Genomic DNA, 23125 nt, shown 5'->3' with positions numbered 1-23125 from the left:
CTTTTGAGATGAACTACTGTCCCTTAAATAAATTCCCCGGCTGTCACAGCACAGAGACATGATCTGCCATTAACTCTCATCTTAGGATATTTCCATTGATTCTATTCTCACTAATGTGCTTCAGGCAGATCCATTTCTGGAACTTGGATTGGGATGGAAGAGTCTCTGAGTGATTGCCCATCATTCTTGAAAACTCGATTTTTTTGTTCTTTTTGTTTGGTTGTGAGTTTGTTTGATTGATTAAGAAGTTCCTTTTCATCTAATGAACAAAGCATCACCTTTCCTGGACCCTTTGCAAAAGTCCTTCCCTTAGCAACAGCAGTGTCATCTCAAACGATTTTTCTGATTGGCTGCAGCTCAACTGATTCTAAATTTTAATCAGTCAGACTCTGACACCCTACATTCTCTTTACTTGTATTCCAGTCTGTTGTGACCCACCTTGAGCTCTACTGACCCTCATCGAGACACCTAAAAAGAAAATGGCCATAATTGGAGTCCCAATACCAGGATTTTTCATCACTGTTCTGATAAGCCTTCAGGAATCATGGGCTATCACAGGTAAGTGCTGAAAGAATCAAAAGTAGGGATAAATAAGTTCTGAGAGCATCGGAGAAGTGAATTGTGGACATTTGAAAGACAATCTTTGGAGTGAAAAAGAAGAGTGACAGGTATTTTCTGGGTCTAACTCTAACATTATAATAAATTGTAGTTAGAAGAGTTCTCTGCTCACCAGCAATTGAAGTAAAATTTAGATTAGAGAAGCAAAACTGAATTGTATACTGATTAATACTATTGACTTTGATATAAGCCAAACTTTCAGGGAAATATTTTCTGACAGGCATTAACAAGATACGTTTCTGCTCTTTAACTTTTCATTCCTGGAAAATTAGTAAAAATTAAAAACCTCATGTAATTTCATGAGGATTAAGTCAGAAAAAAATATGAGATTTCTGGACACCTGTTCTTAACTATTTTTGCCACGGTAGCTATCTTTTGGCCTGTCAATTCTGTCAGCCTATTTGGAGCACAGACATTATACTAAAGATCACTAGAAAGGAAAATCACCAAAAAGCAACCATTCACCCGAGGGAGGGGGAAGGGCAGGCATGCTGATATGAATTGCATTTAATTTACTGTCTCTTGGGACGGTGATAACCCCAATTACAGTGGATCTTAAAAGGATCTTTGGTCACTGTAACTTAGTAATATTCTTAAGAGGGTAGAAAAATGAGTAAGGAAGTGAAGTGTCTGATATTACTCTCTACCATCTCCAGAGCAAATATTGTGCTGTTGTGAAGGTGTATTGTGAAAAAACATTCTTCGCCCAGAGTGCCCCCCAAAGAAGGTGGCAGGTAGACTGGAAATAGGTAAAGTAATAACCTAGCTCCAAGACCCATGATGACAGTGTAGGTTTCTATTGCCCAGAAAGAGCCACATACAAGGATGCCTTCCAGGAAAGATAGCTTCCCTTGGAGCTAAAAGAGGAAGTTAGAATGTGTGTGTGTGTGTGTGTGTGTGTGTGTGTGTGTGTGTGTGTGTGTGTGTGTGTAGCTGCAAATGCTAGATAAATCCCTAGGTTTATCAATATACAGTTGGATTTTAAAACCCACCGCTCATTTACATGCACCACAGAGGCAGCCTCCTCTTCAACTGTAGCTTTCTTATTTCAAGTCCATTATTCCCTTGGTGTAGATTATTCTCACTATCAACCATAATAGAATATGTCCCTTAATGACAGTCTCAATCTAAAGATCTTTAAGATGCAAGGGAACGTTGGTGAGGTCAATCCAAATATAATACTTCCCTCAGAGGGATGCAGGGTGTGGGTGTGGATACAGGAAAGTGAGTGCTCTACAATGCTACAAGGTCTCAAACTTAATTATTTGGGTACCACAATCTCCAGTCATATATTCCATGGGTCTGGCCCTTAAACATAAAGCAGTTTCTGATGATAAAGTACTTGTTGTAATCCCGATGATATACTAAGAAATTACTTAAAACTAGTCTCATTTCATCTTAAAAACAAACCCAACATAGAAGCAAAACCACAGTGGAATATAATGGGAAAACTACATATAAATAGATAAAGTAATGTACTCAAGATCACTAGGTAGCTGAATGAGAATTCGAGATTTAATTTGATTCCAGAGTTCAAACCCAACCTTTTAAACATTGTTTCTCTCTTCTTAGAGTTATGGTGCTCTGAGACATGCCCTGGGATTCTGGCTTAAATTATTTAATTCCTAGGTCAAGAGAGTGAGAGAACATTTCTCTTTTAGGGGCTACTGCTAAAATTCTAAAGAGGGAATCATTTCTCAGGCAGTAACATGGAGTCAAACAAAAGCTTCACGAGACTCTAGTTTTTCAGAGCTCATTTCCTCAATCCACACTCTCTAAATTGAACCTTTGCTTGTCCACTCCCAGCTCTGTTGAACACGAATGTCCTTCACCCAGGCCTCATCTTCCCACTCATCCCTACTCTCCATCACTCCTCCTTTCCACTTGGCCCTCTCTTTCCACTACCCCTGCCCACATTTGTGTGTCTCACATCCTGGGTTCTTCTTCAACACTCTCTCCTGGTTCCCACCCTAATTCCCTTTCTTGTCTTTTCAGAGGATCATGTGATCATCCAGGCTGAATTCTCTCTGGTCCCTGACCAGTCAGGCGAGTTTATGTTTGACTTTGATGGTGATGAGATTTTCCACGTGGATTTGGAAAGGAAGGAGACAGTGTGGCGGCTTGAAGAATTTGGAAATTTTGCCAGCTTTCAGGCTCAGGGTGCATTGGCCAATATTGCTGTGGGAAAAGCCAACCTGGACATCATGATAAAGCGCTCCAACCACACCCCAAACACCAATGGTACCTCTCTCTCTGCTGCACTCCTAGACTTGGGAATTGTAGCTTTAGATAGATACTTCAGCTCTTTGTGTTATGTTACTATGACTGCCTTTCCCTCCCAGGGACCTGTTCTTGCCATATGCAAGCTCCAAATTCTCATGCCACCAGCCCAAGAACTTTATGAGTTTGTTCCTTTCTTGATGTGCTCACATCTCGTCTCTAGCATCCACAGTCTCTCATAAAGTCATTGCCCTGAATCCATGCTGGGGGAGCCAGGAATGAGGTCCTTGGGTATCTTTACACCTCAATGTTGGTTCCCGTTCATGGGGGAGGGTATTAGAGCTGGGTATCTGAGACCATGACACAGATTCTCGGGCACAATTTCAATTGCTTTTTCAGCCTTGGTGGGAGGGAGAAGGGCAGGACTAAGCAGGGAAAGCTAATTTCTGTCACCTGTCCCCCAGTACCTCCAGAAGTGACTGTGCTCTCAAACACCCCTGTGGAAGAGGGAGAGCCCAACATCCTCATCTGTTTCATCGACAAGTTTTCTCCACCAGCGATCAATGTCACGTGGCTTCAAAATGGCAAACCTGTCACCACAGGAGTGTCAGAGACAGTCTTCCTGCCCAGGAATGACCACCTTTTCCGCAAGTTTCACTACCTCCCCTTCGTGCCCTCAACCGAGGATGTCTATGACTGCAAGGTGGAGCACTGGGGTTTGGAGGAGCCACTTCTCAAGCACTGGGGTAAGAACCATCCTTCAATCTCCTGTATTTTACGGTTTCCTCCTGTGATGCATGCGTCTGGCCCTTTGGGGCCACAAGTCCCCTAACTGTTTCATAACAACTGCTCCAATGCCTGTTCCTGGTCTCCCATTGCTCAGCTTTCCCCACTTCTAATCTGTAATTCCCTTAATGCGTCATCCTGTCTTCCTCTTATTTAGTTGATGAAAAAATATTCTTTTGACTACGTACCCTATATTTGGTCCTAAGTGCTGCTCCCTACCACATGCATTATTCTGTACTCTGATTTATTTTTCCCCAGAGTATGAAGCTCCAACCCCCCTCCCAGAGACCACAGAGAACGCGGTGTGTGCCCTGGGCCTGATTGTGGCTCTGGTGGGCATCATTGTTGGGACAATTTTCATCATCAAGGGCGTGCGCAAAGGCAACACTGTTGAACACCGCGGGCCTCTGTGAGGCACCTGCAGGTGGGTTTGCTGTGGTCAGAGGAAGACATATATGGAATGATCCAGAGGAAGGAAACAGAGTGAGGGAAAGGACATGTGATGCCTTTAAGGGAAAACAAGTGCAAAAGTCATGGCCCTTGATTTATCTTTGCTGGACAAAATCAGACGTTGCCGTCATCTGATACTCCAAAGCCTCACAGTCCTACGTTCCTTTCCATACATGTGCCCCTAAAACCACACCTCCTGTCTTAGAACTTATCTCCAGTACCTAAAATAATTGTTTCACATTAGAATACTGAGTCCTGTGATCTGGGAAAGTCAACTTCAAGATTAAGACTCCTCCTGGCTTATATTTCCTGAGCAGGATATCTGTTCTGAAGCATTTCCAGAGCTTCACTCTTTGGGGTTTAGGGTAGATTCATTGTATGAAGTGGAAATCTCTTGGAGGCCAAAGCCTGTTTTTACCCCTCCATTCTGAAAAATAGTGTCAGAAGGTCTAAGAGAAAGTAAAGCATGGTCTGCTCATTCGTGCTTACTTGGAAGGTTGGAAAGGTTGTATTTACAAGAGGTCACACAAATACTAAGAGACTGTTCCAAAGTCAAAGGATTAAAGCTGAAGAGGAAGGAATCTGAAGGTAAGAGCTCAAAATATTCATCTTAAACTCTATAGTAACTGTGTGTGTCCTGCTACAGGTAATGGACTTCGTTAAAGAGAAGATCGATGAAGATATTTCTGCTTTAATAGCTCTACAAACCCGGCAGTACCCCAATTGTTCACCTCAGTGATGACAACCATCCTTCAGCACTTCCCAACACTTTAGCTACTCTAAGAGTAAAGACGCCTTCTACAATCTCCAAATTCTAATGTCTAGTTATTCCCTGTCTATTGCTCCTTCTTGTATTGGCTTTCCCTCCGTTTTCCACTGTCTTTTTATTATCACTATGTAATGCCTTTGGAATAGAGCCCATAGGATCCTTTCTCTGCTATGGAACTTTTTGAATGTTCTATGGGCTATCTCTTGTATACTTATTATTTGGAGTTTCTTCTGACGGCAATTGTGATTTTTCTGAATACAATAAACTTTGAGTGGGTCTTAAGTGGAGTTTTTGGTATCTGAGCCAATTCTTCATGGTGGCTGGGGAGTATATGTGATCCTTTCATCCTGAAATGTCTGAACGCTGAATGTATCTTATAGGCTCTGTAGTTAATCAGAAATAGTCCGGTTTATTAGGACCCAAGTCCATTCAGAGGATCTGCCAGCAATCCAGTTGCTGTGGTCTGGTCCTTGTATAGAAAACCCTAGAGTAGGGTTTATTTGTTGAGAGATGACTTAGCAACACGTTCATAATCTGGTTTGGATTCTTAAGCCTCCAAATCAATGAGATATCTGGATCTTCAGGAGAGTGAATCTTAAATCCTAAGGAAGACTTCTGATAATGGATGAGACAGATGGTGGGGAACAGATGGTGGTGGAGCAGTGAGCAGAATACAGGAGCGTTCATATACATAACAGGATTTCCAAATCAACACCATGCATTTTAGACTTAAGGAGGCATGAGATTGGACACTGAGATTGGCATTACCATTTTCTTTTTTTTTTTAACATCTTTATTGGACTATAATTGCTTTACAATGTTGTGTTGGTTTCTGCTGTATAACAAAGTGAATCAGCTATACCTACACATATATCCCCATACCTCCTCCCTCTTGCATCTCCCTCGCACCCTCCCTATCCCCCCCTCTAGGTAGTCACAAAGCACAGAGCTGATCTCCCTGTGCTGTGTAGCTGCTTCCCACTAGCTATCTATTTTACATTTGGTAGTGTATATATATTAATGCCACTCTCTCACTTTGTCCCAGCTTACCCTTCCCCCTCCCTGTGTCCTCAAGTCTATTCTCTACGCCTGCGTCTTTATTCCTGTCCTGCCCCTAGGTTCATAGGAAGCATTTTTATTTTTTGATTCCATATATATGTGTTAGCATACTGTACTTGTTTTTCTCTTTCTGACTTACTTCGCTCTGTATGACAGACTCTAGGTCCATCCACCTCACTACAAAAAACTCAATTTTGTTTCTTTTTATGGCTGAGTAATATTCCATTGTATATTTGTGCCACATCTTCTTTATCCATTCATCTGTCGATGGACACCTAGATTGCTTCCATGTCCTGGCTACTGTAAATAGTGCTGCAATGAACATTTTGGTACATGACTCTTTTTGAATTAATGTTTTCTCAGGGTATATGCCCAGTAGTGGGATTGCTGGGTCGTATGGTAGTTCTACTTTTAGTTTTTTAAGGAACATCCATACTGTCCTCCATAGTGGCTGTATCAATTTACATTCCCACCAACAGGGCAAGAGGGTTTCCTTTTCTCCACACCCTCTTCAGCATTTATTGTTTGTAGATTTTTTGATGATGGCCATTCTGACCAGTGTGAGGTGATACCTCATTGTAGTTTTGATTTGCATTTCTCTAATGATTAGTGATGTTGAGCATACTTTCATGTGTTTGTTGGCAATCTGTATATCTTCTTTGGAGAAATGTCTGTTTAGGTCTTCTGCCCATTTTTGGATTGGGTTGTTTGTTTTTTTGATATAGAGCTGCATGAGCTGCTTGTATATTTTGGAGATGAATCCTTTGTCAGTTGCTTTGTTTCCAAATATTTTCTCCCATTCTGAGGGTTGTCTTTTCATCTTGTTTATGGTTTCCTTTGCAGTGCAAAAGTTTTAAGTTTCATTAGGTCCCATTTGTTTATTTTTGTTTTTATTTCCATTTCTCTAGGAGGTGGGTCAAAAGGGATCTTGCTGTGATTTATGTCATAGAGTGTTCTGCCTATGTTGTCCTCTAAGAGTTTGATAGTGTCTGGCCTTCCATTTAGGTCTTTAATCCATTTTGAGTTTATTTTTGAGTGTGGTGTTAGGGAGTGTTCTAATTTCATTCTTTTACATGTAGCTGTCCAGTTTTCCCAGCACCACTTATTGAAGAGGTTGTCTTTTCTCCATTGTATATTCTTGCCTCCTTTATCAAAGATAACATGACCATATGTGCATGGGTTTATCTCTGGGCTTTCTATCCTGTTCCATTGATCTATATTTCTGTTTTTGTGCCAGTACCATACTGTCTTGATTACTGTCACTTTGTAGTATAGTCTGAAGTCAGGGAACCTGACTCCTCCAGCTCCATTTTTCTTTCTCAAGATTGCTTTGGCTATTCGGGGTCTTTTGTGTTTCCATACAAATTGTGAACTTTTTTGTTCTAGTTCTGTGAAAAATGCCATTGGTAGTTTGATAGGGATTGCATTAAATCTATAGATTGCTTTGGGTAGTATAGTCATTTTCACAATCTTGATTCTTCCAATCCAAGAACATGGTATATCTCTCCATCTGGTTGTATCATCTTTAATTTCTTTCATCAGTGTCTTATAGTTTTCTGCGTACAGGTCTTTTGTCTCCTTAGGTAGGTTTATTCCTAGGTATTTATTCTTTTTGTTGCAGTGGTAAATGGGAGTGTTTCCTTAATTTCTCTTTCAGAATTCTCATCATTAGTGTATAGGAATGCAGGAGATATCTGTGCATTAACTTCATATCCTGCTACTTTACCAAATTCATTGATTAGCTCTAGTAGTTCTCTGGTAGCATCTTTAGGATTCTCTATGTATAGTATCATGTCATCTGCAAACAGTGACAGTTTTACTTCTTCTTTTCCAATTTGGATTCCTTTTATTTCTTTTTCTTCTCTGATTGCTATGGCTAAAACTTCCAAAACTATGTTGAATAATAGTGGTGAAAGTGGGCAACCTTGTCTTGTTCCTGATCTTAGATGAAATGGTTTCAGTTTTTCACCATTGAGAACGATGTTGGCTGTGGGTTTGTCACATATGGCCTTTATTATGTTGAGGTAAGTTCCCTCTATGCCTACTTTCTGGAGGGCTTTTATCATAAATGTGTGTTGAATTTTATCAAAAGCTTTTTCTGCATCTCTTGAGATTATCATATGGTTTTTATCCTTCTATTTGTTAATATGGGTTATCACATTGATTGATTTGCGTATATTGAAGAATCCTTGCATTCCTGGGATAAACCCCACTTGATCATGTTGTATGATCCTTTTAATGTGCTGCTGGATTCTGTTTGCTAGTATTTTGTTGAGGATTTTTGCATCTATGTTCATCAGTGATATTGGCCCTTAGTTTTCTTTCTTTGTGACATCTTTGTCTGGTTTTGGTATCAAGGTGATGGTGGCCTTGTAGAATGAGTTTGGAAGTGTTCCTCCCTCTGCTATATTTTGGAAGAGTTTGAGAAGGATAGGTGTTAGCTCTTTTCTAAATGTTGGATAGAATTCACCTGTGAATCCATCTGGTTCTGGGCTTTTGTTTGTTGGAAGATTTTTAATCACAGTTTCAATTTCAGTGCTTGTGATTGGTCTGTTTATATTTTCTATTTCTTCCTGGTTCAGTCTCGAAAGGTTGTGCTTTTCTAAGAATTTGTCCATTTCTTCCAGGTTGTCCATTTTACTGGCATATAGTTGCTTGTAGTAATCTCTCATGATCTTCTGTATTTCTGCAATGTCTGTTGTTACTTCTCCTTTTTCATTTCTAATTCTGTTGATTTGTGTCTTCTCCCTTTTTTCCTTGACGAGTCTAGCTAATGGTTTATCAATTTTGTTTATCTTCTCAAAGCACCAGCTTTTAGTTTTTTTGATCTTTGCTATTGTTTCCTTCATTTCTTTTCCATTTATTTCTGATCTTTATGATTTCTTTCCTTCAGCTAACTTTGGGGGTTTTGTTTTTCTTTCTCTAATTGCTTTAGGTGTAAGGTTAGGTTGCTTATTTGAGATTTTTCTTGTTTCTTGAGGTAGGTTTGTATTGCTATAAACTTCCCTCTTAGAACTGCTTTTCCTGCATCCCATAGGTTTTGGGTCATTGTGTTTTCATTGTCATCTGTTTCTAGGTATTTTTTGATTTCCTATTTGATTTCTTCAGTGATCTCTTAGTTATTTTGTAGTGTATTGTTTAGACTTCATGAGTTTGTATTTTTTCAGATTTTTTCCTGTAATTGATATCTAGTCTCATAGCGTTCTGGTCAGAAAAGATACTTGATATGATTTCAATTTTCTTAAATTTACCAAGGCTTGATTTGTGACCCAATATATGATCTATCCTGGAGAATGTTCCATGAGCACTTGTGAAGAAAGTGTATTCTGTTGTTTTTGGATGGAATTTCCTATAAATATCAATTTAGTCCATCTTGTTTAATGTGTCATTTAAAGCTTGTGTTTCCTTATTTATTTTCATTTTGGTTGATCTGCCCATTGGTGAAAATGGGGTGTTAAAGTCCCCTACTATTATTGTGTTACTGTCGATGTCCCCTTTTATGGCTGTTAGCATTTGCCTTATGTATTGAGGTGCTATGTTGGGTGCATAAATATTTACAGCTTATGGATTGATCCCTTGATCATTATGTAGTGTCCTTCTTTGTCTCTTGTAATAGTGTTTATTTTAAAGTCTATTTTGTCTGATACGAGAATTGCTACTCCAGCTTTCTTTTGATTTCCATTTGCATGGAATATCTTTTTCCATCCCCTCACTTTCAGTCTGTATGTGTCCCTAGGTCTGAAGTAGGTCTCTTGTAGACAGCGTATATACGGGTCTTGTTTTTGTATCCATTCAGTCAGTCTATGTCTTTTGGTGGGAGCATTTAATCCATTTACATTTAAGATAATTATTGATATGTATGTTCCTATTACCATTTTCTTAATTGTTTTGGGTTTGTTTTTGTAGGTCTTTTCCCTCTTTTGTGTTTCCTGCCTAGAAAAGTTCCTTTAGCATTTGTTGCCAAGCTGGTTTGGTGGTGCTGAATTCTCTTTGCTTTTGCTTGTCTGTAAAGGTTTTAATTTCTCCGTCGAATCTGAATGAGATCTTTGCTGGGTAGAGTAACCTTGGTTGTAGGTTTTTCCCTTTCATCACTTTACCCATTTTCTTAACTTAGACTGAAACTAATTTTTATCACATTGAGTTATTATGAAAATTTCAAATTAAAATGCAAGCAAAATAGTTAGATATCATGCTTAGTGACGTTATAAATTCCATTAGTTTTCTTCAAAATTTTTACAGCCTATTGATAAAAATCTAAGAGAAGCAAAATAAAAATAAGCAAAACAAGCACAAATCATGGCAGCATGACCTTGAAGGGTAGCAGAATATGCCACCATACAATATGCCTCTTTGGCATAAGGATTATTTTGACCTAACAGGTGGTTTTAGATAATAGAATTTAAATTACTTGCTGGCCACAGGAGTCTGCGATACCAAATATCTCCTGCAAATACCTCTGGTATTATAGAAACTCAAATACAAAAAATTATTGAGCCACTTGGCTAAAAGAAATTAGTGCCTCTTCATGTACATTCTTTTATTTGTTTGGTACAGAATGATTTGGTTCATGGGGCCTCTGAATAGATGCATATTTCAGTCTCTTGGTATTTTCCTTCTGATAGCCATCATTGTTGTCTCCCTGACGAGCTGTGTTCTCTCAAGGGTTTTATAGGTGTTCACAGCACCATTAATACATCAGATTGTCTCACTGTGCTTTGAGAAACAGAAACAAGATGAACAATGAGTTGAACAGCAAAAACCTTCCTCAAAAGTGATTTCATAACCTATAAGTTTCACAGCGAAACAAGTCACGCTGCTGATAACTGAGAGTGTGCTAATAACAAACACATGAGAGGATGACCAAAAGGGGGGAATTGCTGAAGTAATTACATAAGGAGGCCATTAGACTGAGATGGCTCGAATGCCTAGGTAGCCTGCATAAGCAAACCCAAACCCAAGCCAGATCTAATATCCGTTAATGCACTCGTATCCCAGAAAACGAATTTAAGAGCAACCAGTCACAAACATCCAACTAGGCTTTTGCAAGTAAGGCGGCCACTTAAGTTATAGCCAATCAAATAATTTCCTTTCTTTCCTTCTGCCTCATTTTTATAAAAGTCTTTCCCCCAGCTTGTGTTGGTGGAGTGCTCCTAACCACTTTCGGTTTGGCACTGCTGGATTTGAGTTGATAGTCCCTCAAATGAAGTCTTGAAAAAATTTTGGTGGGCCTCAGTTTACCAGATTGTAAATGATATTGTATACTTAATTTTTGTTTAATGCCTTCATTGCCATATGTAGAATACAAATCAATTTTTTGGGTTGATTTTGAATTCTGCAACCTTGATGAACTTTCTTATTAGTTGTAGCAGTGGGGTGTTTTTTGGGGGGGGAGCATTCCTTGGAATCAAGAAAATGATACCATTTGCAATAGCATCCAAAAATGTCAATTATCAAGGAATAAATCTAATAAAAGATGAGTGAGATTTCTATAGTGAAAACTACAAATCATCATTAAGAGAAATTAGTAGAACTACATAAATGATGAGAATACAAAGTTTGGAGATCAATCATAAGAGTAAATATTTTAAAGATGTCAGTTCTCTCTAAATTAATCTAAATTCAGTAGAAATCTCATTCACATCATGGCAAGGAATTTTGTTTGCTGGTTTCCTTGCTAGTTTTGCTTTGTTTCTTTACTGTTTTGGGGTTTTCTTGTTGTTGTTGTTGGTGGTGGTGGTGGTGTGGGAGGATTGCCAAGCTGAATTAAAAAATTCACATGTAAATACTATAGTCTTAGTTTAGCCAAGAAAATTTTGAAAAATTAGAAAAAAAAAAACCTGGAAGAAATTCAGCACAAGATAATGAAAGCTATATGAGTTAACATTGTGTGATATATTAAGTGATATAGTGTGGTGTTGGCTCAAGTATAGACAAACTGCACAACAGAACAAAAGAGAAATTCTAGAAACAGATCCCCTCACAAATGCAATGCTCTGGTCTATGGTGACACTGCAGAGCAATGGGGGAAAGACGGTCTTTTCAATAAATGCTGCTACGTCATTTGAAGGTCCATTTAAGGAAATTTAATGTGACACCTAGTCAAATTTCAATAAAAACCAATTTCAGATGGATTGGAAAAATTTAGTAAGATTTAACATTGAAGCAAACGGGGCCTTGGATTTCAATTGACGGATGATCTAAATTTCTTTATCAGATGTACCACTATACAGATTGTCTATTTTGAGTCAGTTTTGGTAAATTATATGGGGTAGATTAAAGAAGGGTACAAATTATTTGCATTTATCTCATGGAGACATAGATTGTATATCCCCTCCCCTTAAATCTGGACTGACCCTATACTCACTTAGACCATTATAATGTGATGGAAATTACCCCACACAAGTTCTGAAGCTAAGTTTAAAGAAGTCTTGTAGCTTTTACTTTCCTCTCTTGGGAGTCCTGAGGCATCAGGCTTGTTTGCACAGCTGATGGAACCACATAGCCCACGTTAGAGGCACTGGAACTTCATGCAGAGGGAGAGAGTGTCTCAGTGTCCCAGATGAGCCTCCAGAGGACCCCAGCCCCAGCTACTGTCTGACTGCAGCCATGTGAGAGACCCTCCATGAAAACCACCCACTAAGCTCAACCAACTCTTAGAACTGTGAAAAATCATCAAATAGCTACAGTTTTAAGCCACTAAGTTTGGGGATGATTTGTTACACAGAAATAGATCATGAAATTTAGTGTTTTTCAATGAATTTCATCTAAAATATCAAATCTACTGGCATAAAATTCTTTATAATATCTTCTTAGTATCTTTTTAATGCCTGTAGGATCTTTAGGAATATTATCTTTTACATTCCAGGTGTTAATAATTTCTAATTTAGATTTTTTTTTCTTCTTTAGCAATCTTGTAGGTGATTTATTTAAAAAGTGAAAGAAAAGAAAGAAAACCTTCTAGTTTTGTTAATTTTCTTTATTATACATTTATTTTCAATTGTATTAATTTTCTCTTTTACCTTTATTATTTCCTTTCCTCTATTTTTCAAGTTAAATTTACTTTTCCTAGATGCTTAAGATAAAAGTTTAGGTCTCTGATTTTTATATATTTTTCCTTTTATAATATAAGCATTTAAATCTATAAATTTCCCTCTGGAGATTCCTTTGGTTGCATATCACATGTACTGAAAATCTATTTTAACATTCCCATAGTTTTCTAATTTCTCATCTGATTTATTCTTTAATAAGCCATGGATTATCTAGAAGTGTATTACTTCATTTCCCAAAACTGGCTACTATCTCAGCTAAATACTCCTGATTACAGAATACAGAAAACTCAAGATAAAACAGAGAATGAAGTAAAGAAACTACGAGACCCACATGTGACCAAAATTCAGGAATAAAAATAAAAACTATTATTGAAAACCTCTTGTTGGGGCTCAGGGAAGGCTGTTCCCAAATATGTCACAATGGCATATTGATTATTTTGAACTAAAGTTACTTAAGAAATGGCCAATGCAAGAGGGACACTCTGACCCTCCTTCTGTCTCCCTGAAAGCAGGAAATAACCTCTCATGTGAAAGATGCACTTCCTGCATCTGGAGGTATGACACACTTATCACCAGAGACAGGAATTCAGACCAAGAAACCTATATAAACAAACCTTGTTGCGTCTTTAATTTATTGATACTACCTCAAGCCCAAACTTTGGTTAGGTTCTTCACTATTAGAGCACCCAAAACCTAAGTTTCTTTGTCCTGTCAATTACTCACAAACTTATTGTTTCTTTGTCTAAAAAGCATAAAAGCTACCTGCTTTGGCCACTTCTTAGGTCCTATTTCTAGAGACCTCCATGCACGTGAATTAAAATTTGTTTCTTTTTCTCTTGCTACTCTGTCTTGCATCAATTTTATTAATAGTCTAGCCACAGGAACTCAGGAAGGATAGAGGGGGAAATTCTCACCCTCCCGCTGCCCACCCTCCCCACCAGACACTCCCTTTCTCTCTCCCTCTCTTTTTTCTTTTTTGCCTATGTTTTTCCTTGAAGCTGTATCAGATGCTTCTCACTCCACGTTTATTTGAGCAAAACTTCGTAAAGAAATGTGGGTTAAAGATGTGTTCAGATGAAAGGGAGGCCAGAAGGCTTGAATATAAAAGGGACCAGGAAAGAATGAAGATAGGATACTGCCTTCAGTATTCCGGATTTCCAGGTCAAGCGGCAGGGGCTGACGAAGCCATCAGGGAGGAGATTTTCTGCAGGAGCAAACCAGATCTTGAGAAAGCACTCTCTTTGTGGATTAAAAGCCCAACAGGAAACACTTTCATGCTGCAAAGTAGCTGAGCCAGAAGGTTCTTCCTCTTATGAGTGTCATTATCTTCACTTCAGTTTAGGAGTCCTGCAGAAGACAGACGATAGAGTTGTTTTTACTACAAGCTAATTCTACAAGCAGCTGCTTTCCCCCTCTCCCAGGGTCTCATGTTAAAGCAGTACTGTAAGAAGGGAAAAAACATTCCTAGATCTCCCTGAGCCAAAGCTACTTTAGAGAACTGGCCTTTTGTTAAGTGGCAAGAAGAAGTTTAGAATTCAAAAAGTCATACCCGTTATGTCTGTCTCCTGTCTTGTCATCTCTACAACCAGTTCTAGGAGACCAAATCTATCTCTAAAAGAGGATTAAAGGGCACTACCTGTTGGCTGAAGTCTGGAGTGTCCTGGGAAAGAGAAGAGAAGATATATATTTAAACGATATGGAAGGAATTCTGTCCCCAGATACCACGTCCCCAGCCCCAGGCCCCCACCTGATATTTCCCTACACCACAACACTTATCCCCTAATGCCAGGGTAGACAGGAGAGCAGACACTAGGAGCATGTGATCCATGAAGTTTCTGTCACAAAATTCCAGTGTAATTTCATCAGCCATTGTGTCTCTTCCTGCATTTGCCCCAGGATCTCCACCCAAAATCTCCATGCATGTTAACTCTTCTTTTATCTCTACAGGCCATCACCTCTTATTTTTCAACCATAAGTAACCATGAACTGTTGATTTCTGGATTTCTGGAAATTTGAGGTCAATAAAGGGGAAATAGAAGTTTTATACACAGTCACTGATATACAGAGAACAAACTTGAGCAAAACCATCTTTCTTTCTCCAAAAAAGTCTGTGGGGCATCTCAGCTGCCAACAGGTTCCTTACCTTTCTGATTCCTGAAGTAGATGAACAGCCCCACCCCAAGGAAGAGCAGACCCAGAACAAAGGCCCCGATTCCACTCAGCATCTTGCTCTAAGCAAATTCAGACTGTGCCCCTGAGAAAAGAAGCTAGTTTTAGTGATTCTTATCCCAAATCCAACTTCTCTAATTGAGATTCTGAGATTGAGATCTTTGAGAGTGGGGAAAGAAGGCTGCCCTGGAAGAACTAGAATGATTGGTCATTTCTGGAAAAGAGGTTAAAAATACAGAGTAGCTACAAGGTTAAGACATTGAACTCATTTAAATATCACAGCCCTGACATAAGGCCATGACTACAACATCTGATGGGTGAGGAGCCTGGGACTCAATGATATTATGTAGCTTGTCTAGGGTGACAGAGCTAATAAAAGGCAGAACTGAGGTTGGACTTCCCTCATGTCAGGAAGGTCCCTACACTGTAGAGGATGTGCCCCTTCACAGATCACAGTGAACATCTCAGAGAAACAGTGTCAGAAGTACAAGCCCAGCCTGAGGCAGGGGACTGGTGCCCAGGGCCATGTAGTGACCATGACCTGAGATTTCACGGAGGCTCAAAACAGGGACACCTCTTTTCTGCATGTCAGGCAGAATTGCCTCCTAGGGGGTTTAGGTACTTGTAGAAAATATTACAGGATATCTGTAAACTATCAGAGGATTTCTATCACAGGATATTATAAGGTTCCTGTGATATCCTCAATAATAACCTCAGCTGAAGGAGAGGAGAACATGGAGCAAATAAACACATGCTGTGGGGAGAGGAGAAACCGAACCCTCAGGGGTAAGCAAGCCCCCTCCATGGTGGGTGAGGAACTTATGAGGCCAGAAAGCTTCTCACTCCATTCCGCTGTGAGAGGGCTCGTCTGGCTGGGGTGCTCCACATGGCAGGTGTAGACCTCTCCACTCTGAGGGACTGTTTCAAGCATCACCATGGTCTGGAAGGTCCAGTCCCCATTAGGGATCAGGCCTGGGGATACCACCCCAGTCTCCTCTTCCTGGCCGTTCTGGAACCACCTGACTTCAATGTGGCCTGGATAGAAACCATTCACAGAGCAGACCAGGAGGTTGTGGTGCTGCAGGGGCTGTGTCTTTGCAGGATACACAGTCACTGTAGGCGCCACTAGGAGAGAAAAGGTAGAGGGGATAAATGAGGGAGACAGAGTAAGTCTCGTTGGTTGGCTGCCTTTCTGCCCCCAGTCTCTAGTCCCAATCTTCAGTCTCCGGCAGGCCTCCCTGAAAGCTGGTCATGTAGTCCAACAGAAATTAGTGCCATAAGACTTGACTTTAATGCTTACAGTATGGGCCCATTAGATCTGACAGATGTTCAGGAAATTTGTTTTCTATTGTTTTGTTTTTTCATAGCATGAAAGAGTTATTCATTGTTGAATTGATGTGTTTGCAAATCTTTGCACAGTATATAGTGTATTATTAATAGCATGATTTCTGGAGCCAGGGTGCCTGAGTTCAAATCCAGGCTCTGCCTCTTACTGATTGATCCTGGGTGAATTTTAAAATTCCTCTGTGCCTCAGGTTGCTTACCTGTAAAGGGGGATAATAATACTAACTTATCTCTTAGGGTTATGTGAGGATTAATGTACCTAAAGTATATGAAACAATGGCTGGAACTTAGTCTTTAATATATGTTAGTTATTTACTATCTTCATTTACTTGGAGAGAAAATATGACTCAAAGCAGTGTGGATAAATTAGGGGAGAGCTTGGGGTAGATGGGGAGACAGAGGATAAAACCCTGGGAATGCTACACTCACACCTTAGAACACCACAGAAAGGGTTCTACCCTGGGAAGCAGGAATAGACAAAGGTGATTCTTAAACTCTGAGTTGAGTCCCAAGGAAAGCATGATTCCTGAAGGGGAGAGAAAAGACCAAGTCAAGTCATTCATTAAACAAAACAAAACAAAACAAAACAAAACAAAACAAAACAAAAGCTTATTATTACACTCAGCTGATCAATTCCTCTGCTTTGCAAAACAAGCAGATCTATTACTGGAATTGTATCATTTTACAATTGTCTTTCTTTTTAAGCTGACATTTCAGTTCAGGGCAGGGTCTGAGACTCATTAATATGTGTGCTTAGTTCCTGAGACAATCCTTGACACCACTGGCCACAATAAACACAATTATTATTTGCAAAAGAGAAACCTGGGGGGAAAAACATTTTTACAGTAATGCAAAGTGGTAGATTTAAGACTGATGGTAAATCATCACTAACAATTTTGCAGTATATTTCATTAAATAAAAATGTTTAAATTCCTAACTTGGAATATAATGAACAGAATCAAAATATAAACCACAAACTGGAGAAAAAGCCAAATCAAATGTCAGCAACTTGTTAATCTAAATGCATAGAGAACCCGTAAAATCACCGAGAACACCACCAGGACCCCAGACATAGCCAACAATAGATAATTCTTAGAGCCATAACAAAGGTTAGCCAATAAATATGTGAAAAATGTTCAAGAACCTTAGAAATCAAAGAAATAGAAAATAAAAACAAAAAGATATAAATTTTCAACTGTTTGGTAATGTTGTAAAAAGATCTAATAAAGGGGAATGTAAAGTAAAATGAGGTAAATTGTTACAAGTATAAAAAGGATAATATGTAACTACTCAAATACTACTAGCATTATAAAAAATAGTAACATCAGCATATTAAGTAACAAAATTATAATTCAAAAAGTTGATTTCACTATCATTTCAACTATGTAAAATATATATACTAAGGAGAAAAAAAGCAAGAAATTTAGACCTGAAATAAGCTTCAGAGAGATCAGAGGTGCCTCAGAGGCTCCCCTGCCCGCACCTGTCAAAAAGTAGTCTGACACCTTTTTCTCAGTGAAGTGCTCCTGCACACAGACAGACGCAGCACACTTATTTCTGGGGTGTCAGGAGTAAGAGGGTGTGTGCCCAGAGCACGCTGTGACTCTTCTCCTCACAGGCTCCCAATCCTTTCACTTTCCTCACCTCTCCTCCCCCAAACCTTCCCCCAACCATAGACACCTTGAAGTCCCTCCCGCATCTCTAACCGCCCACCCCAGTGGGGGTTTCCTCCCCTCCCCCCTCCCCTCCCCTCCCCTCCCCCACAGGGACCACCAAGGACTCCCGGAGCCTCCCTCCTGCACCCCTCCCACCACACCTCCCCTCCCTCCCGGGCCTCCCCACACCACACACGCTCTGTCCCCTCTCACAGTCACTGACAAAATCACACACTGTCTCCAGACAACAGGAACCCGCCTAACTCGTACTTGCTCGCAGTCTTACACACCCCCGCCCCCCGAACGCAGTCTCCTCTGTCCCCGTCTCTGTGTCTCCCTGTCTCTGTCTCTGTCTCAAACACACACCCACATACACTGCCCCCCGCCCGCTGGCCGCCCAGCCCCGCGCTCACCTCGCCGCTGCACCGTGAAGCTCTCCACAACCCCGTAGTTGTGTCTGCACACCGTGTCCAGCTCGGCCCGTTTCTGCTCCAGGAGGTCCTTCTGGCTGTTCCAGTACTCGGCGTCCGGCCGGCCCAGCTCGCTCACCGCCCGGTACTCGCCCACGTCGCTGTCGAAGCGCGCGAACTCCTCCCGGTTATAGATGTGTCTGACCACTAGCCGCACCCTCTCTGTCTCATTAGAGAAACGACACTCGCCCCTTAAACTGTTGCACGAAAAGTGCTGTGGGGACAGGAAAGATCTGATCACCTGGGCGGGCTCCTGGGAAGAGACTGAAGGCAATACCCACAAAGGCAGGGCACCCAGACGGAGGACGGGGAACTAAGACACTCCCTTATTGGCTCCACTGGCACCCCCAACTACCCCACGGGTTCATCTTTGATCTGCAGGGTCAAGCGAGACCATGGTGGGTGGAGGAGACCCCTCTGATCCTAAGGCATTTGGGATGCAGTCAGCTCTGTACTTGGCTGGGGACCTCCAAGCCTGAGCGGGACCAGGATTTGCCCCATCACCACCTCCTCCTGAATGCCTCCACCAGAAAAACACTCTCTGCTTCCTCCTCTCACCCCACCACCCTTTAGCTGTTCCTGAAACACTTCCTTACCTAGTGCTGACCTTGTGCCAAGCCTGTGCTGCTGCCCCTGGGATTCCACAGAAGGAAAAACAAACATCTCCCCTACCTTCTAGGAGCATAAAATTTAGTGAAAGTGATGGACAAAACCCAACCACACAAGAATTAATTATACAGGAGCCAGAAATGTCACAAGAAAAGCACGGAGATCTAGAACAGAGAATAATTACGTTAGGGTGTCAGAGAAGTAGTCTCTAAAGACTGATATTTAAGATGTGACATGAAAGGTTAAGTTGATGTGAGCTGAAAGGGAGAGTGGGTGTGGGGGGGGTGTATGTGAGGGAAAGAGGAGGCATATTTCAGGTAAGGGTAATATCGTGTGCAGAAGCTTGAAAGACATGATCAACTTCTGCAAGAAATCAGAAGAAAACAGTTCACTGAGCACAGAGAGTGAGGAAGGAGGAGGGTAAAAGACTAGACTGGAGAAATGGTGTGGGGTACTTAGAAGCCTTGGAGACAATGTTAGGATTTTGACTTCATGCTAAATGTAATGGGAAACCTTAACCCTAACCTAGGTTAGGTAGAGATACGTGAAGCTACTGAAGCGTTACAAGGAGGGTCATTTATGTTTACTTTTAAGAAATAATTGTAGGTACTACATAGAGATTGGATTTTAGGAGTCCATAAGTGGAGACAGGGAGACCATTTAGGAACATGGTAGAATTCTCCAGTGAAGGTGTGCTTGTGGCTTCATTTAGTGTGGTAGTGACAAAGACAGTAGTAAAAATAGAGTGAACAGATTTGGGGTAGATTGTTGTATGACTTGTTAATGAATTAAATGGTGGGGGTTGGTGGATAGAAGGTCAAGCTTATCCCTCAGGACTTTGTCTTCACATATCTCCACAAATAAAAATCAAAGTTCTCACCATGACCATCTGGGCCTAATATGATCTGGCTCCTGATTTCCTTTCCAACCTCATCTTATTTCACTCCCCAACTTGCTTGCTCTGCTTCAGTCACTCTAGCCTTCTTTCTGTCCGTTAAACAGCAAACATCTTCCCACAGTTTGGCCTTTCCCTTGGTTCCTCTCCCTGGAGCATTTGTCCCTTAGATCCCTCACATGTCTGGCTTCTTCTCATCATTTATGTCTCAACTGAATGTCACCTTTCCAGGGAGAGCTCCCTAGACACTTGAATTGAAGGCAGGTGAATCCAATACTCTCTGTCCCATAACCTTGAAGTATTCTTTTCAGAGGACTTGTTGCTCTCTGAAATGTTTTTTGGTTTTGTTGGTTGTCATTGTTGCTGTTAAATGTTTATTGGATTGTTGTCTTTCTTGTCATTAAGTAAGTTCCAAGATAATTGGGGATTTTTCTATCTTATTCAAATAGGATTGTCTGAGCCTAGAATAGAGCCCAGCATATAATAATAGTTGCTCAGAAAAATATTTGTAGTCTAAATTAATAAACCCAGGGTTCTAGGAATTGATTTTTGTGGGCATCCCAGAAAGCAAGAAAGGGTTCAGCTCCAACGCTCTTTTATTCTGATGACACATTATATCCCTTCTACTTCTCATGAAAAACCCAAATTTCCTCTTTCTTCTTCTACTAGTTGGAAGAAACATTCACAGGTAGGAAATGGTAATTTTAAGAAAAGGGGAAGAGTTCATTATGTTCGAAATCATCCAGCGAACCTGTTATAGTGCTGAGGGTCTGTGCATACTTTGGGGATTATCAGATCTGGTGATGACATAGCTGGGGAAAAATAGGGAGGAACTAAAATTTGAGGTAACCAAACATAGCTGATAAAGGAAAACAGAGGGCATGATGCATGATCTTATGAAATTTGGGTCCAAGACTCCAAGAGACCAATGAGTTCCCTTGACTTGCTTACCAGCTTTCAGCCTAATGGGATGGAAACAACTTTCACACTGTCTGTACCCTAATGAGGTACATGGTTTCCCATGTAAAACTGCAGATATTTGACTATCTGTGAACTACAAAATCAGAATTTCATATAATTTATTCTATGCTCCGGCCAGAGAAGGGGGAGATATGGGGGAAACTGATAGTATAGAAAGGCTCAGGCTTCCCTGGTGGCACAGTGGTTAAGAATCCACCTGCCAACGCAGGGGACATGGGTTCGAGCCCTGGTCTGGGAAGATCCCACATGCCACAGAGCAATTAAGCCCATGCACCACAACTACTGAGCCTGCACTCTAGAGCCCGTGAGCCACAACTACTGAAGCCCTCATGTCTAGAGCCCATGCTCCGCAACAAGAGAAGCCACCGCAATGAGAAGTCCACACACCGCAACGAAGAGTAGCCCCCGCTAGCCACAACTAGAGAAAACCTGCGCACAGCAACACAACTCGGCCAAAAATAAATAAATAAATAAATTTTTTTAAAAAAAAGAAAGGCTCAAAATAGATTTATAATGGTCACTAACCTGTGTTGGGTGTTCAGAAGATGCCTTACATTTTTTAAGGCATCAAAGAACACCCCCATAGGTGCTCTTTATCTACAGGGTCATTCCAAGTACTAAGAATCCTTGCTTCAGCTCCAGGGTGCCTTACCAAGGAGAAATAGAGAGAAAACTAACCCCAACTTCTGTCAAAGAACTCCTAGTACAGGCATTCAAACCTTATAAACATTGGAGTTCAGGGAAAATGGAAAGAAGATAATGGGGGAGTTCCCTTGATACATCCTCATATATTAGGGAGAGGTAGCAGCAACACAGATCCTGTTGAGGACATAAGACAGGACCTTCTAGGAGAGATCTTCCTAAGTATTTAGATTTGCCATAAAATCTTCAGAGAAACTTTCCCTTTTTCTTGTACAATTCAACATAAAAAAGAGATCTGTTAATGGAAAATTATTTTAACATCATTTTTTCTAAATCTTTTCAAACACCTGAAGGGATGAGATGCAAGGCTGGGGAAGTTTCATTGGAGGACACTTGAGAAGAAATAGACTATAGATACGGAGGCTACGTATGCCACACTCTTTAAGAGGGCAAGTATCCAGGCACGTTTTGTTGTAGATAGATCCATGTGATAAAGATAGGTGGTCACTAAAAACAAAGTCACTGCACCACCAGGGAAGCCCGAAAAGTCACAATTTTTAAAGAAGGCTGGTCTGGACACAGAGATAAAGCTAACTCCCTTCCTTCCCCCACTCCACAATAGCTCACCCCCCAAAGTGTGCACTTACATTGGGTCTCCCTGGCCCAAGCGAGGGGCGGGCTCAGCACCATCAGTATCACTGTCAGAGCTGCCATCCAGGAGCCTCCGGAGAAATACAGAGACACCATGCTGGAGAACAGGAGAGGACAAGGTGTGAGGGGAGCAGGCAAGCCCCACTCAAATGGGTACTGTGACCCTCCTCCACCCAAGTGACATCAACCAAGGAATTCAGTATTTGCTCCTGGATTGGATGTTCTCGGTGTTAGAGAACCAATCAGCATCACAGATGAGAAGCATCATCACTTAATGGTCAGAGATTCAGTATGAAGGTGCTCTTCTGAAACTTAGAATTTCCTCCATTAAAAGGATTGTTTTAGGGCTTCCCTGGTGGCGCAGTGGTTAGGAGTCTGCCTGCCAATGCAGGGGACACGGGTTCGAGCCCTGGTCTGGGAGGATCCCACATGCCGCGTAGCAACTAAGCCCGTGAGCCACAACTACTGAGCCTGCGCGTCTGGAGCCTGTGCTCTGCAACGGGAGAGGCCGTGACAGTGAGACGCCCGCGCACCGCGATGAAGAGTGGCCCCCGCTCGCCACAACTGGAGAAAGCCCTCGCACAGAAACGAAGACCCAACACAGCCAAAAATAAATAAATTAAAAAAAAAAAAAAGGATTGTTTTAATTTAGTGCTTTAAATGTTTGATCCAGTTGTATCTGACACATTTTATTTGGGCTTCTCTTGAGAGCCAGCTCCCTGCTTGTCAATGATGTATCACATGTTTGAGCCTAAAGA

The 23125-nt window shown here is 41.0% G+C and overlaps 2 protein-coding genes across 2 annotated transcripts; one reads left to right on the top strand and one right to left on the bottom strand.

The window, feature by feature from the left end:
- Positions 1-393: 393 nt before the first annotated feature.
- LOC309607591 (HLA class II histocompatibility antigen, DR alpha chain) lies at positions 394-5130 on the top strand. Its single transcript, XM_082346294.1, has 5 exons — positions 394-558; positions 2614-2859; positions 3303-3584; positions 3883-4048; positions 4721-5130. Exons 1-4 carry the CDS (start codon positions 480-482, stop codon positions 4035-4037), a joined length of 762 nt encoding a protein of 253 aa, XP_082202420.1. The 5' UTR covers positions 394-479; the 3' UTR covers positions 4038-4048; positions 4721-5130.
- Positions 5131-5613: 483 nt separating this feature from the next.
- On the bottom strand, positions 5614-22463 carry LOC309608033 (DLA class II histocompatibility antigen, DR-1 beta chain-like; the record flags this gene model as incomplete). The annotated part of the gene is made up of 5 exons (XM_082347264.1): positions 5614-14298; positions 14588-14611; positions 15964-16245; positions 18533-18853; positions 22364-22463. The coding sequence occupies 5 exons, from the start codon at positions 22461-22463 to the stop codon at positions 14285-14287; spliced, it is 741 nt and encodes a 246-aa protein (XP_082203390.1). The 3' UTR covers positions 5614-14284.
- Positions 22464-23125: the final 662 nt, after the last annotated feature.

This window comes from Balaenoptera borealis (genome assembly GCF_965194805.1).
Source record: "Balaenoptera borealis genome assembly, chromosome: 12".
NCBI lineage: Eukaryota > Metazoa > Chordata > Mammalia > Artiodactyla > Balaenopteridae > Balaenoptera > Balaenoptera borealis.
Note: the sequence above shows the minus strand (reverse complement) of the source record. Positions and strands in the feature narration are given on the sequence as shown.

Coding starts and splice junctions, on each gene's coding strand:
- LOC309607591 (XM_082346294.1), top strand. CDS start 480: ATGGCCATAATTGGAGTCCCAATACCAGGATTTTTCATCACTGTTCTG. Junction 559..2,613: donor GGAATCATGGGCTATCACAG/GTAAGTGCTGAA, acceptor TTGTCTTTTCAG/AGGATCATGTGATCATCCAG. Junction 2,860..3,302: donor CCACACCCCAAACACCAATG/GTACCTCTCTCT, acceptor CCTGTCCCCCAG/TACCTCCAGAAGTGACTGTG.